This window comes from Neocloeon triangulifer, unplaced genomic scaffold, assembly GCF_031216515.1.
Source record: "Neocloeon triangulifer isolate White Clay Creek 2 clone unplaced genomic scaffold, ASM3121651v1 ptg000015l, whole genome shotgun sequence".
Lineage (NCBI taxonomy): Eukaryota > Metazoa > Arthropoda > Insecta > Ephemeroptera > Baetidae > Neocloeon > Neocloeon triangulifer.
Genome location: NW_026775557.1, coordinates 2655658 through 2674167, shown reverse-complemented (window position 1 = coordinate 2674167; position 18510 = coordinate 2655658). Strand labels below are relative to the sequence as shown.

General features: G+C 34.3%; 1 protein-coding gene across 1 annotated transcript; it reads left to right on the top strand.

Annotated features, from left to right (window-relative positions):
- The first annotated feature begins 363 nt into the window (after window positions 1-363).
- Window positions 364-18431, top strand: LOC132202175 (uncharacterized). The gene is made up of 5 exons (XM_059628916.1): window positions 364-503; window positions 14011-14223; window positions 15046-15496; window positions 16106-16455; window positions 17903-18431. Exons 1-5 carry the CDS (start codon window positions 435-437, stop codon window positions 18035-18037), a joined length of 1218 nt encoding a protein of 405 aa, XP_059484899.1. The 5' UTR covers window positions 364-434; the 3' UTR covers window positions 18038-18431.
- The last annotated feature ends 79 nt before the right edge of the window (window positions 18432-18510 follow it).

Below are 18510 nucleotides of genomic sequence, written 5' to 3'. Positions count from 1 at the left end.
CCTGCTGAATAAAAAATAATCGTTTTTTTTTTATTCAGATGCTTAAAGATAACAACATTTGTGCATCACTGGTTCCTAAAATTCACTAGATGGTGAAATTATTTCGGGCGACCTTCGATATATATATATTAATCAGAAGACAAATTTAACAACGGAATTTATAAATTTTAAGAAAGTAGATTTGATTAAGACGCACTAGCGTGATTTATCATCACAGTCTTCTCCTCACATGGTCATTGCTCCAGTTTCTTTGCTCCTAAAATACGGGTTGAAATTCGGCAAAATTGTGTGCGGGTCGCGCCGTTAAACGCGTGATGGAGCGGCGCGTGTGCACTTATGAGGTGAGTTGGTGGCAGTGAAAGTGCTGCAGGCAAAGAGAAGAGCTGAATCGGCTTCCCCTGCTTCAGTCAGTCTCTTTCCGTCCGTCCTCCACCATGGATACGCGACTGCTCTTCCTTGCCCTGCTCGGCTTGTTCGCCGTCCAAGCCCAAGATGCAGAAAAGGTCTGTTTTCATTATTTTTATTTTTTTTTTATTTTTTAGCAACTCAAATTTCTAGGGGAAAAATACAACTTCTTTCATAGTGTTTTAAGCAAGTTAATAATAAAAAAGTCTTTATTTTACACTAAAATATTACACAATTTTAATTTAATAATATTTTTATAGATATAAAACAATATAAATTTGTTTAATTTAATAAAGATATTTTTTATTTTTGTCTTTTTTATTTAAAAATAAATTAAATAAATTTAAATTTTTAATTGTTTTACCACATTTAGAATTCTTTATAAAATTATACAATTTTTCCTACAATTTTTTTCTACAAGACATTTGCGATGATTGCATAGTAATTTAATTTAAGTTTGATCTCTTTTGAAATCTTCGGGCGGAGTTCTATAAATTTATTGACAATAAATGTGAGACGTTAGTTGACCGTAAAAGCGAGAGATGCGAGAGATGTTAATGATGATCAGAGGACTCGCGGACTGCTGACGACAATATTAATATAATACGCGCGTGTAAATTAAACGGGGCAGATTGAGAGCGACCACTTTCCCTACTGCGGGATAAAAATGTGCTGGTCGCTCTTCTCTCGTTTGTTATCCTTTCGAGCGGCCGCCGCCGCCGCCTTTTCGGAAGAACTTGAAATGTGGAGATACGAGTTTTCGCAAACGCGCTGCTGCAGATGAACTCGCGAGCCTAGTTGGTCGTCGCTCACAGCTCTCGTCATAATGACCCAAAATTCGGCTAATGCCACTCTGCGCTCGCCAGACACTACTTTCTTTGCGCCCTTTTCTTATTCTATTCTCGAATTTCAACGATTATCATGATGACGTTTATATTTGTCCTTAATTTAATAATTGCATTTGGAGGTTTAAAATCGCTGAGTTTTAAGATTAAAAAGAGGTCATAAAAGTATTTAAATGCAAAAACAAAATAATTATAAAATTAAAATAAATTTGTTTCTCCATTGCTGCGAGACAATTTAGACTAAAAGTACAATAACTTAAAAATTTTTATATCCTCGAAACTCAGATATTATTTTATTTAAAAAAAATCTCCCCAATAAATTTCGTTATTTGCATCTGCCTGTAAAAGTAAAGCGTTTTCTATAATTTGATGAAAAGCAAATGTGCAGCCTTTCCCGTAATTGTTTTTCTATGATATGCCTTACAATGAAGAAATTTTCTTTTTTTATTATATTAATCAATGAGCTTTTGTTATTTATTCTTATTGTTATTTGATCTAGTTTTTCCACATTCAAAGTTTGCTTTTTGCTCTCTCTTTCTCCGCTCTTTTGAATTTCGTCGCTGTCGCCGTGCATCATTATTTATTTTCAAAGCAAACAGCGCACCAACTCCACTTACTTGAAAATCTTCTGGGCGATCAGCGCACAATAATTGCGATGAAAGTTGTCCGGGCCTTGTATGATAAAATTGGAGATCTGCTCTGATTACTTTGCGTTAAAACAAACAACGGCCGAGAGTCAAAATTCGTAATGCGATTGCCTCGATAAAGTATCGTGAAACGGCAGGGAGGAATTTTGTGCATTTTAATGAGTAGTAATGGGACATGATGTGCTATTTATTTTCAAACTGGAAAAAATTTTAAAAGAAGTTTAAATATCCTGCAGACTTATTAAAAATTTTCAGCGAGCCACTTTTCGTTTCACAAAAGCCAAAAGTGATTTCTTATTTCAGCTTTTTGAAATTATTTTCTCCTCATTAAAAAACACAATTTTGCTGAAATTGGCGGAATCTCTTTCACTTTGTATTACGAGGTAATTGCAGGCCATGAGAGCGGCCGGTCAACATTCTCATTATTTCTCGATTCTCGCCTCTCATACGTGCGCTCATTGTTGTTTAACAGCAAAAATGGAAAATTTCGGCGCCTTTCGCAGACGCGCGCGTGAGAATAATGGAAAACGCTTCTTTTTCACATAAATATAATGAAAAAACGCATTTCTCCACGCGCTCGAAAGCTTTTATTGTTCGCCGGCCAGTGGCTCTCTTGGTGTCAAAAGTGATTTGATAGAATGAGGTGCGCCTTTTTTTGCATAATCCTTATGTCGCTTTCTTCCTGCAAATATAATAGCATAAAAATTAAAAAAAAATTGGTTTGGTTTGGTTTGAAAGCCAATAGTTTTTTTTTCATTTTAGTAAATACTAATATTACTTTTTATAAATTATAATACCATTTTATCTTACAATTTAATTTTTTTAACTAATTTTTAAATAAAATCCAACTTTATAATATTATTTTGATAAGTTTTATTTTTTTTATTAATAAAAAAATTGAAATAGCAATTTTTTTTAAATAAAAACTAGTCTTCAAGTTCATTTTTAAATGTAAATTTAAATATTCTATGACGACAAACGACATACCATGTAATGTAATTATTGACAAGTTGAAATTAAAATGTATAGTTGGTTTTTTATCAGATATAAAATGTAAAAAAAAAAGTATTTTCTAAATATTATCAAACTACTAATTGCTAATGATTATTGGAATCAAATAATCACAACTTTTGAATGTATTAATTTAACATGATTGTTCAATAAACATTTCGCAATTTACTGCAGTAAAATGAAAGTTAAAAATAACGTATCAAACGTATTGAGTGGGAAAAGCATTATTTGGTCAATTAATATGAATCAATATTAAAATATTAAATATATGATTTTGAACGCGTAACGAGCATTGGTGTGAACGCAAGCACGAATAATTGGTTTGCGCGAATTTCAATCAATCAAGCGCCGTCGAAGTCAGATCGCAAACAATGCGCTGTCAAATTATAAAAATTAATTCCGATAATAAATCAGTGCCGAAAGTGAGCCGTCGAGAACAATGGGCGGCGCGCTGCATGCATTTCGCCAAATTGAGTTACATATCGGAAGCAGCTTATTGATTATTACACGTCCAGTCGCACTCGCAGGCATCAATCAAAAAGAGAAAGATTGATCATCTCTCGCACACGGCAAACAAATAAACAAAAAACTCCGTCTACTATTACCGGCTCATTATTTACGTCGAAATTGCGCATTCGCTCCGCGAGCATGACGCTGGAAAATGTTTAAATAGTATACATACGTGTGTGTGTGTCGTTTTTGTACGTCCGTCTGGAAATATGAGTGTAATTTATGAGCGAACGCGCGGCGAGTGGATAATCCCGTGTTTGTCGGAGAGAAAGTGTCGGGCGATAGAATTAAATGGATGGTCATCCTTTCTGACCACTTTTGTTCGTCTTTCCGCTGTGCTGTACTTTTTTATGTCCGTCGCCTGCCAAATCCAAAGGCAAGCGCAGGTGTTGCCTCTTCAAACCTCCCATTTCTTCCAATCTTTAATTATATCAAAATTTTAATTTCTCATCAGAGTAAATAAAATTTATCAGCGCCCAATAATATTTATTTATTAATAATTCACTCACGTATTGTGTAATGGAGTCATTGTTGGCCAACAATGGGTGCTGAACGAGGTGCAATCGAAAGGTCACCGGGGTCAGTTTCGAGCTGGGGGTCATGCACGGAACGAGAGCACTTTTGCGCTTCAAGGCTGTTCGTCAGCCTTCACTTATCTCGTGCAGATGCTTTTGGTGTTTGTATTTTCTTTTTTATGTAAAGTTTTTATTTATCTTCGCGCCAGCGGGCAGACCGAATCTCGTTTTTTTTTCTTTCTTTTACAGCCTGTTGTAAGAAGAAAAAAAAATTCAAAGTAAGGTAGTGCCTCATCAGCGAGTCACGTCAGGCGCGGACATATTTCATTTATGCTAAACTGTGGTACGTTGAGTAAAATTATCAGTGCGGGGCATCTGCGAGTGAGAAAGTGGTGCGTGATTTTGAATTCCGAGGACAACGCATTATATTGTGTCGCCGCGTTGTCGGAGCAGTGCTTGGAATGCCAAAATTCTCTTTTATATAATTCAATAAATATTATAATTCTAGATTGGCAAAAAACTATTTATAAAAAAAAAAACTAAAAAAACACATAATTATAATTTAATTTTCTTTCCTGAATTTCATACAAATAATTTATTTACTTTGAATTTTTTTAAATATTTCGATTTATGTTTTTTACTTTGTAAAGAATTAATAAAATTTCACCTCATTTCATTAAAATGCAGGGAGCTTAACAGCATAATTAATTAATTTTTTGACATCTAAGGAACATAATGAGAAATTAATATATAAAAGTTTCTTCATGGATATAAATAAAAGTGTTTTTTACACCACAAATTTATCTTATTCATTATTATTGCAACAATAATGTTTCATAAATAATTAAAAATAATTTAAACAGCTTTAATAATTATTGCAGCATCCATTTGAAGATTATTTGAAGATCTAATGGCTCTCTAATTTTATATTTTTTCGTTTATGAAAGTGTAACATTGTATATCAGTATCATTTTCATTCATTTGCCAGATCCGCACTATCATGGTGCGTGTGTTCTATTTGACCATTTCCAACCTAGTGCCCGCAGTTAAGGCTAATTCCTTATTCAAACGCGCATCTCTCTAGCCAACCAATTTTCCGCTGCTTTGATTCGCGTAGCAGATTAGCTCAGATACGACTTCTAATTTATTCGCCCCGCGGAAGAAAGCAGCTCCCCAGGAAATAATTTTTCTCGTTTTTATTTTCTACTATCACTCCTGGCGAGGAGTTAATTTCCATTGTGTTTATCTCGATTCGATGATTTATATTTGTTAAGTGCCTTTGCCTTTCAAAGATGATTTATTGAGCGACAAATTAGATACAATCCGTCCTATCAAAACCATACAATGAAAATTTTTTCAGTGCTAGAGCCTTTAATAAAAAATAAGTAAATGAAAATTCTATCGTGCGGGATGCGTACTTGGGGAAAGTTCATGGCCATCAGAGAATGAAAACAAAAATTTTATATTAATACAGAAACAATTTTACAGTAAATGTGTACATTAAAGGTCAATGTTGCATTTATTGCTTGCGATCGAAATTGTTTGATTGCCCTTAAGGTCAGGACTTCTGTGTAGGTTAAATATATTCCAAGCAACCATCAATCAACAGTTTTTACAATATTATAAAAAATAATTGGTTTCAAATTAAGTGATCAAGAGGCGCTCTTTATTACCTTCTTGAAAATCCCATCAGAAAAGTTAACAAGAGAAATTGCTTTTTTTTCTCTTTTCACATTGTGTAACAAGCATTTGTCAAAAACCACAATACGCAAAGATGATTGCTTAGTCCAATCAAAACGAGCCGCCGTTTTTTATTCCTTTTGTGGTGCAGCAACTAAAATGCACACCACTCTCTGCAAATGAGATATTTGAACTGAACAAAAAATTTAAATGAATCGTGGTTTTAGCTTAAAGAGAAGCTTTTTCCTAAATGCTTCTTAATAATATCCGATATTTTTAAATATTCACATTAAACTTACAAAAAATTGCTTGCACTTTAAGAAGTTTTTTTCTCTGTGAAGAATGAGTTTTTGCGGGCATAAATAAAATTAATTTGGTTACGAAGATCTGGATTGGCGACGCTCGCATTTTCGTCACTCAGACTGCACGACTTGGGGAGAAGAAACGTAAACAATGCCAAATTAAAGCGTTGTTTTCGGCATCAGTAGAGCCGAACCTCATTATTAATTACAAAATACAAAACATCCTAGCTGCAGGATGAAAGCAATTTTCTTGAGCAAACAAATTCAAGCGTGCAGAAAAATAATTAATAGCAAAATGATAGCGTGAACACAAATAACAAATCGCTCACCGGCTATAATTTTTAGAAAGAAAGCGGATCAATCGCGATTAAATATGGAAAGCATGTGAGATATTTTTAAAAAAAGTCAAAATATATCTTGAGATTTTCTAAAAATGATGGGGCAATTTGAAATGATATGTATATGTTTTGAGCCCACGGGAGTATGACAAGGGTAATTGATGAAATTGAAATGTTCTCGACGAGTGGGTTGAGCGTGTCATTATCCACAGTCTGTTTACCTCGTGAGCAAATAAGAACAAGAAATAACGTCTCTCGAGATGTATATCCGACGTCTGCACGCCGTAATTGCAATCAATCACACACAGCAATTGCGTTCTTGTATATAGCGTGCGCCTTGAACTTAAATTTTATTTCCAGAGTAAATTTTCTTCGAGATATTTTTAGCTGATTATGTGGGAGAGGTAAATTTATTAAAGTGAAACTGGAACTTTTCATTTCAATGAAATTTAAAATTAGATCCAGAAAAATATTCATCTACATCATCCATACTTTAAGTTCTTGGAAAACAAAAATTTCATTTGTTTGAAGAAATTAATTTTATATTTTATTTATTTTTAATTTAGGGACACAAGGTAGTTTTTTTAGTTTCTTTTTTTACTGAAAATTTTGCAATCGATCTTTAAAATCGTCAGTTACAATTAGAAGAAGAAGAGAATAATATGAATATAATTTTTGTGAATGCCGGCGTTTTATTTATTTTCTTTTGATGCCCTTGAGATTCATTTTCAACAATTTACACCTACGGTGTCAATAACCGGGTAAGAGCATCTAAATTAATTCACGGTTCTCCGATTTCAAAGGTGTTTTATTTTTCTTTTCCTCGCACTTACCTATCAAAAAGATGCGTTCATTGCCGAGTATGGCGCGCATTTCAAGGTTCGTCGAATAATAAAAAGAGAAATGCGTCGCTCCGATGACAATCCGATTTTACGCCAAGAAAAATGACTCGTCTCCGCGGCAGCCGTAAAATATATCCACAAAGTTATAAAATGAATTTCATTTCCGCCCGTAGGCTGCAGCCGCTGGAAGAAAACCAATTCTCGTCGAGAGAAAATAATGCAATCAATCACTCGGTACTTTTTTTTCCTGCGACTTGCGCAGAGTTAAAAAGTAATACTAAAATAAATGCACAAACCCTTTCTCTCGGATTAGACAAAATGATTATCCGCGAGCTGCTTTTTTCCGAACTTTTACTCCTGCCATCATCGTTGTGTGTCTGGATCTTGAGCAAATAATATTGCAATTACACTTTCATTGTTCTGGCTGGCGAGGGAGCGAGAGAGAAAGAGAGCAGCAGATAAGGCATTAGAATATAATTACAACTTCGGTCCACCGATCTGAAGAAAAAAAAATCGACCCTGTGGTCTTTTCTCCGCCGCAGTCGCAAATTGGTAATGAGCATGTTCGTGATTGTTCTGCTTGCCTGGTTCAATTGTTGCGATTGCTATCACTATTTTATGGTTTTAGGTGCTTTTTTAGATACAACCAGACGACTTATCCACTGCTATTTTCATAATCACAAAAGTGAATTATATTATTATAACTGTCCAGATAAAATTTTGTATATTATGTTTTTGAAGCATTGTGAAAATTGTAGAAATTAGTTCAATTTCAGTGCTCAAAAAACTACAATAAAAGCAGAACTTTGATGATTTATATTTCACTGGGAAAATAAATACTGGGTTGATTTAAATTCAAACATCATTATAATTATTACAATTTCTAACACAAATGAAAATAATACAAATTAATATAATTAAATAACATATAACTCGAGTTAAAATTTTTTTGGGTTATTACTTTTATTTTTACAGAATTCTGCGACCACAGTGCATACATCGCTACCTGTCTTGGCAGTCGATTAATGAACGGTTCAAAACTGAAACTCACGCTGCGTTTGTTTAGGGCTATTAAAAAATTGAGAGATAAATCCTGAGCTCAAAAGTACCAAGACACACGTCGACTGCACTGCTCTGAAATAAAAGTTTATGCCTCCCGTCGGGTCGGGAATCGTGAGTCGCTCGCCGCAAAGGATTGTGCAATTTTCGTCTGCGCCTTAAATCAATCTCGCAGCGGGTTAATTGGCCGCTTTAATGCCTATTAATCTGCAGCGCACGCCACCCTATCAGCGCCGCGATTTATAGCCGCGCCGCGAGATTTTTGCAACTCACTTTTTATTTCTTTGAAAAAACACGCTGCCGCTTTCTCACTGCGCGAGAGTTTTTATTTTCTTTCCAATCAGCAGACCGACCAGCCGTTCAGAGACAATGTATAATTGAATTTATTATTATCGCTCCCGGCGATTGTTGTCGCTCAAGGATGTGCGCCTGCTCAAGAAAAAAAACAATAAATGTGGTTTGTCTTCGTTATTATATCAGCTTGGAAGATGATAAATTAAACAGTAAATATCATCATCATTTATTCTTCTCTTCACAAATTAAGAATTCATACTGCTTAAAAATAACAACTCTGGCATAAAAAATCGCTAGAGCACTTAATCTTTTTTTAAGTAATTATTAATTCAAATTTCCTATTTATTGCATTTCTTGATCAAAAATTAAATTCAGGAAAAGTAAGAATATAAATAGTGAACATTTATTTAATTTTTAAATTGTTGTTTTCTTTTTTAATTTTAGTAGAAACCAGCAAAATAATATAAGTCAACTCTGCTGGATGAAATCAAAGAAGTGTGATGTCTTTCTGGTCCATAAAAAAACGAAAGCGAAATCGAATAAAATTTTCTTCTGCGCTAATAGCTCACGTGATCCGAATTTTTGCTTTTAGATTTTACCTTTAGAAAGCAAATTATTATTCTGACACGTAATACTAGATCAACTACGTATAGATAGACCAATTTCCTGCTTTCGGTGGCCTATGCACTCCATGTTATGGAGAGGTGCGCTGGACCGTAACGTAACAACATGAGCAGTAAAATAGAAAAACATCTGATGCATTTTGCTACAAAAATCACTGGCGCGCTCTCTCTGCAGGCAAAACTGTTTCTGATTTCTCGCAGAGCCCAAACAAAGCAGGGAAATAATGAAAATTACGCCTCTCGTGGTTATTTAACGACGAAACCGGCGCGTGAAAGGAACCATTATGTGGACGTTTATGGGAAAGGTTTCCGCATAGTTGTAGTTTAATCTGCCAATTGCTGATGATTACTTGATTGTTCTTGTCTGAATGTGAGAACGCAGGTTGTTAAAAAATAAAAAATAAAATAGCAAAATTTGCTATTTTATTTTTTATTTAATATTTGCACGTAATTGGCGAAAATTTAAAGTAGGAAACATATATATTTTTTTATATTTATTTTTGTAAACTCACAGGTATCTCTTAAATATATTCAATTTTTAAGTGAAACATACTTTCCTCACTCAAACATTTTAATTAACTATACAAATGCAAAATTCTATTTAAGCTAAATACCTCAATTAATTTAAATTACATTATCTGTAAAATACATGACATGTATGAATTTCAATAGAGTATTTAATTTATTAATTATTGTAATGAAATAACTATTAAAAATATGTTTCTAAATAATTTTTTATTTTAGAATAAATTTGTTACTAATATGATCAAATTTAAAAATAGTTCATTTGGATTTTTATTGTTAAAAACTGTGCAGTTAATTTTTAAATAAGTAAAATTTAAAAATATCATCACAAATATTATATATTTATAATATATAAATTTTAAATAATGAGAGAGCTCAATTTCACTTTTCTCTTTCTCTGCCCAGCGTTCCCACAGTAAACAAATGAAGAATTTTAATTTGAAGAAACAAAAGGGAAACGGGTAATACCAAAGTAAAAATCGACAGGAACTCTTGCCCCCGTGCAAGTGAATATAATTACAATTATCGCGTTTATTATTGTTGTCGCTCTCTCTCGCACGCAGAGAGTGAGGCTCCTGAATTACACACCTGCCGGCGAAGAGTCGGAGAAGCCGCGAGGAGTAAAACGAGTGCAGCATTTCTCGACTCCAATTTCCGCGCATGCTGGATTCTCACGACGCAGTAAAATGATATTACGGGATAATAATACGAATTATATTGCGGGTGGTGTAATTAAATAACAACCGCGCGCATAATTTGAACCGCTCCGAAAAATCCAATTTCTCTTTGAATGCGATGATTGGTCTGGAAATTTTTATTAAATTAAGTTAATTTTAAGTGTTAATTTATTTTTTATTCTTGATTCAATAAAATTGAACACTCAAAAGAATGACAATGGTTTTGGATTTGGAATTTTACAAATAATTTTTTATTTCTCAAAGCATAATAATATAATTTAACAAAATAAACAAACAGCTTTTAATATTTGCTTATTTTCATTGAACAACGTCACATCAAAATTTAATCATATTTTTCATTCTATAGAAAAGAATTAACTTTTTACACAATAAATTTTAATTTATACCGTCTTTACAAGAAAAAAAATATCTTGTTTCCGTTTTTAAGAGTGTGGGAACTCGTTTGCAATAAAGGATTAACAAGCCTGCTGCACTAAATTGCATTTCGAAAAGCGAAATTTCAGGAAATTTCTAAACGTGCTTGCGGGAGTCGTCGTATCACTTTTACGACCGTGTATTACATTTCAGGTCGTAATATGCACTGATTGATATACAATATCATTTAATATTCACATCCTGATGCACCCGCCGCCGCTTCTCCCTGAAATCGCTTTCGCTTTCTCTGCAGGTCGCGGGCATGCAGCAGGATGCGTGCGGAATGCAGTTGCAAACTGATCTGCATGTGTCCGCCATAAAACATCAACGACCGATCTCCGGGCGGCCTCTCGCCGAGACTGCATGCATGAAAATATAAAAATAAAAAAAAGCAATGAAAGAAAAATTCCACTTTCATTTAGCAGAGGCGAACGAACCTGCGATGATGATCATAATAATTTTGACTCTCTAGTAATTGGTGCATTTTAATACATTAGACCGCGTTTAGCGTTTGTTTACTATGGAGAAAAGTGGCGTGAAACCTGCACCTAAAGAGAAGTGCATTTTGAGGAAGGTGAGTGCACGCTGCACGCACCACGTTTTACATCGTTTATCGCGTTTGGATAATCTTCCGATTGCTCAATCGACGCCTTTCATATTATTTTAAATTATAATCCACAAAACCTATTGAAACGCAAAGTTAAGATTATATCAGGGCGCTTAGAAAAAGGTACTAAATATTTGAATAAAAAATTTGCTCATTATATTACTAATTAATTTAGCCACAGTTTCTAATTTTTTTTAAATTTTTCTTGTTTTTATACATTGAAATTTCTCATTAAAACCAGATAATAAGGTAGACTTTATACTTGTTTTTTATTTAATTTGAACAAATTGTTGGAGTTAAATCATATTTCTTACAATTATTTTTTGGATTCATGTTCCTTAGGCTGAAGATTTACATCACTACACTTCAAGGTGAACATGTATATTTATTTTTAACTCTTTTATTTGATTGTAATTGATGTAATTAATGTAATTTGAAGGATTTTTTGCTTCGTCTGGAGACTAAAATTCCATGTCAATTTTATTTTACTTTCAAGCAGCACATGTTTTAGAGAGAATCAGTAAAATTCCAGCACGTCGTCTGGCGGCGTCAATTACACGATTTGCCTGATGCAATCGCACTTCGTCTCGCGTTTAATGCTTGCAGATGCGGCAATGCAACATTATTTCTTTTTGTTGCTCACCTTCTAAACGATTGCCGTCTCGCCAGCCAGCATCTCGATTGAAAATAATGTAGCTTGGAAATTTCATTCGAGGGAATTTCACTGCTTTGTAAATGGGAACTCATGGATATTGTAAAGTTGATGTTTTTACTGGAAGTGAATTTTTTTTATTTTGTGGACTCTAGATGAGCCTATTTTAAATATATTATTGAATTATTCCATGAAGCATCAAAAAACCTTGGAATTCTTCCTTCCTTTAATTATGAACGTTCAAAGGGACTTTTATAAATAAGCTTGATAGAGTAAATTGAGGGAAAAAATTAATAAAAATAAAATATATTATAAAGCGTTATAAGGTATATCTTTGGAATTGATTTAATTCTGTTAAATTAGACATAAATATTTTTTTTTTAAAGGTTCATGTTGTTGCTGGTTGTTGCTTTCAACTAGAATTTTTACTGGAATAATTAAAAAAATGTATAATATCCAAAATTAAAATGCACAAATCTTAATCATAATGTTTTACATAACAATGAGCCAAATCTGCGACCTGAATAAAACAATTCCCTGCACTTGATTGAGCTTTTGATGTTTTAAAACAGCAAACCTTAATTTCACTTGTCACGCCATCGGAAAATTCATTTTTTCTTTTTTAAATTCGCCCTTTGACGGACAGTCCGGCGTCTGAAAGATTTATCACGCTTTGTGTAACACTTTGAACATGTCTAATTGTGCTGAATAAATTCAATTTCGCCTCGCTCGTGATCGCCCCGCTAAGAAGTGGTGGCGGAGTGAAAGGTTACGAAAACAATCCGCTGTGTCCGTCTCTGTTATCGCAGCATCAGCATTTCGCACTCGCCTTGTTATTATACAGAGAGCGATTCTCGTCGTCGCTGGAGCGGAACCGCAAAACAATTTCGGAAGAGATGAGAACCGCCGAGTCGAGCGCGTGCGGCGCTTTTAAAATGCTTTATCTCGCGTAAAAGACAAGATAAATTTGACAGTCGGCACGCCAAAAATGCGGTATTCTAATGTATGTGCACGCGGGACGGGACTTGAATTGGATGCTGACAAAGTGGTGAGATCGAGAGCCAGATAATTTAAGACAGACGCTTTTATCACATCCGGAAGAGCATTAAATTGATTGAAATTTATAAATGTCAGCAATAAATATCCTACTTAACAATAAACATTATTATTAAATATTAGTAAATTATTAATTTGGTTTTTAAAGTTTGTAAGAAAAAAAATAATATTATTTACATTTTTAAATTTAAATTTGTATTTTATTTTAATTAATTTAAACTTATTTAAAAATGTTTACAGTTTTTAACTATTAAATTTAAACATTTGTAATATTGGATATAATTCATAGAAATTATTATAACTTATGCACTTTGCGCGTCAATTTCTGTGTAATTAATTTTATATTGTTAATATTATTTATTTTATTATAAAAACTGTGCTCTTGAAGATTATCATATCTAAGGATTATTTGAAAAATCTAAATAGTGTATGTAAAAAGTTGTATTATTTAAATGTATAAATGAGGAATAAATAAATAAATTAAACATACACTGGCGCATTACAAAAGGTTTCAGATTAAATTTGAATAGAAAAAAACGCCAACCTCAATTCTTGCTAAATAAAACCATGAGTAATTTTTAAACATATGCACTCTATGATTGTAAATAAGCAGAGTATATTGTTCGGCTTTCACAGGAGCAATAAAGTACAATCACTGCACAATCATTTCCATTACAAAGCATGTGTCAGCGAACCTTTAGATAGCCATTATGCAATGGGAGAAGGAAATCAGATCGAATAACCCAACCAATCTACTTATGATAATCAACTGGGATGCGATATTACACAGATAATTTATTTCTATGCCCGTACCAGGTGCCGACGTGCGCTAAGAAACCGTTTAAATCGTGCTCCAGAATTTCTTAACAACAAAAGGTTTTTTTTTAAATTTTGGTTTCTTGTAGAGGGTCTTTTTCTCTGCAAAAAAATGTTGCAAAATTATTTGAATTTAATTACCAAATTTCGTGTATATTTCGCTTGTTCCAGACGAAAAGACAGATTTTCCGCGAGCAAGTGTTGCCGCACAACGGCGGAAAAATCCCCGAATCCGCGTTCCGATCCGACCGACTGGCGCTGAACAAGTTGCAGAAACTCGGAGTGGCCGTGCCTGATGGCGTCAGTCTCGACACCAGGTCCAACTCGGTCGTCAGGGTGGCGCACGACCCTGAGACCGAATACACGCTCATCAAAATCTTGCAGGTGAAATTGATATATTTTATTTTTATTTAATTTACAATTCACAATTATAAAGTGCTTTTCTGTTAGTTACTCTCATTACTTTGAAAGATAAAAAATTGTTTTAATAGAGTTATTTAAAATTAAGAATATTAATATAGTAATTATATTATAAAACCTTTTTTAATTCTGAAAAAGCTTCCTTTTATTTACATTAATTTATAACATTTTTGAGTAAGTTTAATAATTTTTTAATTATTTTTATTATTTCTATTTTCTTAATTTCTTCAAACGTTACAAATTTTTTTTGTAAAATTTAAATTATATAATTTTCCTTTTACCAAGAAACCTCAATTCAATGAAGTAGTTTCTTCATTTCTCGAAAGGCAGTGAGGTTTATAAATAGTCATTATGATTTTGTATAATTATTGATGTAAATATTTTGACTATGCCATAATTTGCCAAGAAATACCAAAGTGTAGAAAATTAATTTTATGTCAAATTAAAAAACTTTTGAGGAAAATAATTATTATTAATTAGTTTCAAGTTTCAATTTTGCACTATTTAAGCCAAATTGAGTTTTAAAACATCATTTTGAATATATTTAAAAATTACAAGTTAGTCTTTATAATATTAGTTTTTCTTGCAAAATAGTAAAATGAAAGAGCTCAGAAAACGCATAACTGTCGTTTTTTTTTCAGTTACAACAGATTGAAATCAATCGTCAATAAATTCTACTACAAAATAAATATTTATTGATAAGTTTACTTTTATCTCGGTTAGAATATTCCAAGTGCGCGTCTTTTCCTATAAAAAACTGTCTTTTTTTCCATTGCAAAACTTTAGGAAGACGAAGGTCGTTACATTCCTCCGGAGGGACGTTCATACCCGACCTTCCCGCGTTCGGTGCAGTCAACGTACCTGCTGCGGCCGCCAATCGGCTCTTTGCACCTGAACCACCACTACCACCGCTCCATCCCTGGCCCCGCTCTGTCCTTGGGCGGCGCCTCCCTCGAGGCCACGGCCGGCCAGGGCACGCACCAGTACGTCAACCCCGTGACCAGCACGCAACACGTTGCCGCCCCACAGCCCACCAACGCCTACCTGCCTCCAGTGCCTCCGCCAACCCCCAGCACCGTCCGAAGGCCCTACCCGAGTCCTGCCTACCCAAAGGTCGTCACCAGGTACGGCGCCGGAACTTTTGCCGGCAGACCACAGGCCCTTTCCACGTCCCAGCGACTTGACGCCGCCTCGTCCTATGGTTTCCTGCCTCAACAGCTCCAGTATTCAACTTATGGTGAGTTTCGCATGATACAAAAAATTTTCATTGGCAGCTTCGAATTTTTGTTGTAATTTTAGTTAATCAAATATTATTGCTCAAATGTTTTTACTTATTTTATTTAAAAATATTTTTATTTTCACTTATTTTGCTTTCTTTCGTTTTAATTTTTAATTTAAATATTTTTTATAATAATATTATTAATACTTACATTATTTATATTATTTATAGAAATTTAAGCTATTTTTGTCAATAGCCATTAAACTATTATTACTAAGACTGAATTTAAACATAAAATAAATGCATACTCTGTGTGGGTTTGGATACTTTGGATATCTCATCAGGTTAAAACCACTTATTTCTTCAAAAAGTTGGAACTTGTTCATAGTTTAATATTCCGGTTATTTTTTTTTTAAATATTATGATTTTATCTAGAGTAAAAATTGTTTTATAGAAAATTCCAATTCCAATTAGTAATTAAAATATTCAAATTTCAGTAAACTGGACGTTTTTCAATGTCCTTGGCTTAATTTATAAAATACACAAAGAAAAATAAACTAGTTAAATGCCAATAATTCAAAATTCACTAAAAATAAGATGATGCTATTTGAAATAACTAATTTCCAGGCAATTTCGAGACTGGTTTCAAGCCGTCGGCCGCCCTGGACTTTTTGCAGTCGTCCAGCTACTCGAACCTTTACAGCCCCGGCAGCAGCTTCTCGAACGGACTTTTACACCTGCGGTCCCCTTACCAATCTGCCTACGCCAACTACTACAACCCTCCCGCCTCCAACAGCCTGTACCCTCAGCATCTAGGTCTTCTGGACGACGACCTGTACCGACTGAGGAGGAGAACCGCAGGCGAGACCAGCCCTGCCGAGTCCAAAGTCAGGGAGGTCTTTGCCGCTCCATCATCGTGTTCAGCGCCTGGAGTTGAGATTGGAAAAGTCTACGCTGCTTCAAACAGCGGTTGCAAGGTATTTAATTTTATTTAATTCACAGATCAACATTTTGTCATTATTGGAAGAGAAAAATACAAGTTGCCACAGATTTGGTTATTAATTTTTAAATAAATTATAAAAGGAATAAAAACAAGTCATTAAATTTTTTCTAATTATTTACATTATTTTTTAAAAATAAAAAGTTTTCCATCTCTTTTTATCTAAAGCGTACAGTAAAAAATATTACACATCAAGATAGAATTTCAAAGGCTTCTATCTATTCCACTCTATTATACTTTTGATATTAAAAAATTGGGGCAGCATGAAAATTATTTACGAAAACTTTTCAGACTAAATAATGCGCCTCTGGTTTTTTATACTTTCTGATTAATGATTTTCCATTAATCTTTGTCACATAATGTATATTTCTTTGTTAAAAATAATTGAAACTTTCAAAACTTTTGTGTATCTTCTGGTAAAGGGCGATGGGCGCGCCTGCCGATTATTTTTTATTATCCATATTATCACAATGGAGCAGTTTTCGGTCCATTTATGGAAACGCGCGCGTTACGTTTCAGTGAATTTAGTTGCATAAGGCGCCTCTCAATAACCATAATATACGCGTGGATAATAATCTCATTTTCACATCAAACAATTTTCACGCGTCGTGGGCGAGGAAGGAACAATTCCCTTTGACTTGTGGCATATCTAAACCAAAAAAGTACGCCACACAATCGGATGCTTTCACTTCTTCTTGCCGTTATTTTTTATTTCGCGTGTCATTTGCCGGCAGTTTTACCGTCACCGACTCTCAAAGTCCGCCCGCACGTCTAATTTGGGGAAAAAGAGAGTAACTAAAAAGTAAATTTACGTCGCGCTTTCGATGCTGGTGGCGGTTTATTTTTGTGTAGGTCAAAGGTCACTAAATTTGAAATTTAATTTCAAAGTCGATGCCGCAAATACGCGCCGCAAATCGGCACCGCAAATCGGCGCCGCAAAACGGGGCCGCAAATCGGCACCGCAAATCGGCGCCGCAAAACGGGGCCGCAAATCGGTGCCGCAAATCGGCGCCGCAAAACGGGGCCGCAAATCGGTGCCGCAAATCGGTGCCGCAAATCGGCGCCGCAAAACGGGGCCGCAAATCGGCACCGAAAATCGGCGCCGCACATCGGTGCAGCAAAAACAACTTCAGCCGCGCTATTTTTCGCCTACATCAGATAAATGTCTCCCATAGGCAAATGTTCCCTAAATTCAGATTATATGAAAAGAATTGCATCACGGATGATGTTATAGAGATTTCCGAGGTAATCAGGAGGTTCCTTTAAAATTTAAACCGCGCCGCACCAGCCTCATTTTTTGGACAATAATCAAAAAATAATTTTATAAAATTTATCATTTTTATTAATAATTATATTCTATTTACTCCTTTTGCTGTTTCTGTTATGCATTATAAATAACAATTTTCTAATCTTCAATTTTTCAGAAATATTTTTCCTGTCTGAGTGATGGTCGCACCGCTGAGTATGTGTGTCCGGAGGGCTCGGTCTTCAACATCCACAAGGGAAGATGTCAGCGAGGAAGCATACAGTTGAACCAAAACTGCGAGCCCGTCGCCTGAAGTCTGACTGATGACCACTTTTTGGCACACGCGGACCGTGAAATTTTGGAAATTATTGTAGATTCACACTGGAAGCCATTATTGCCGTGAAAGAGAAAAAAAGGATGAACGTGTGAGATAATGAATGAGCGAGTGAGTCGCAACGAGGCGAATCTATTTAATTAATTAAAGCGCATTCAGTTACCATGCCATTAAAAATCATTTTATAATCAACTGTATTTTCTTGCCTATACTTAATTAATCTAAATTAAAACGGAAAACTGCTCTACGTGTATAATTATGTAATCATTCATCTCTCAAATGACAGAAAAACGGTTTACTTAAAAAAATTGCTCCTGTGATTTTGTGCTATTTGACGAGAGATATGTTTTTAATTAATAAAGATGTTAAGAGTTTTGTATCCAACTTAATTTTATTACAATTTTACACCTTTAATTTAAATATATTCTTGAAAATATATGATCACTGTAAAA

Bases quoted from the DNA above. Each gene is read 5' to 3' on its own strand.
- LOC132202175 (XM_059628916.1), top strand. From the start codon at position 435: ATGGATACGCGACTGCTCTTCCTTGCCCTGCTCGGCTTGTTCGCCGTC. The intron at 504-14,010 runs GTCTGTTTTCAT...CGCTTGTTCCAG, and splicing joins AAGCCCAAGATGCAGAAAAG to ACGAAAAGACAGATTTTCCG. The intron at 14,224-15,045 runs GTGAAATTGATA...GCAAAACTTTAG, and splicing joins CGCTCATCAAAATCTTGCAG to GAAGACGAAGGTCGTTACAT.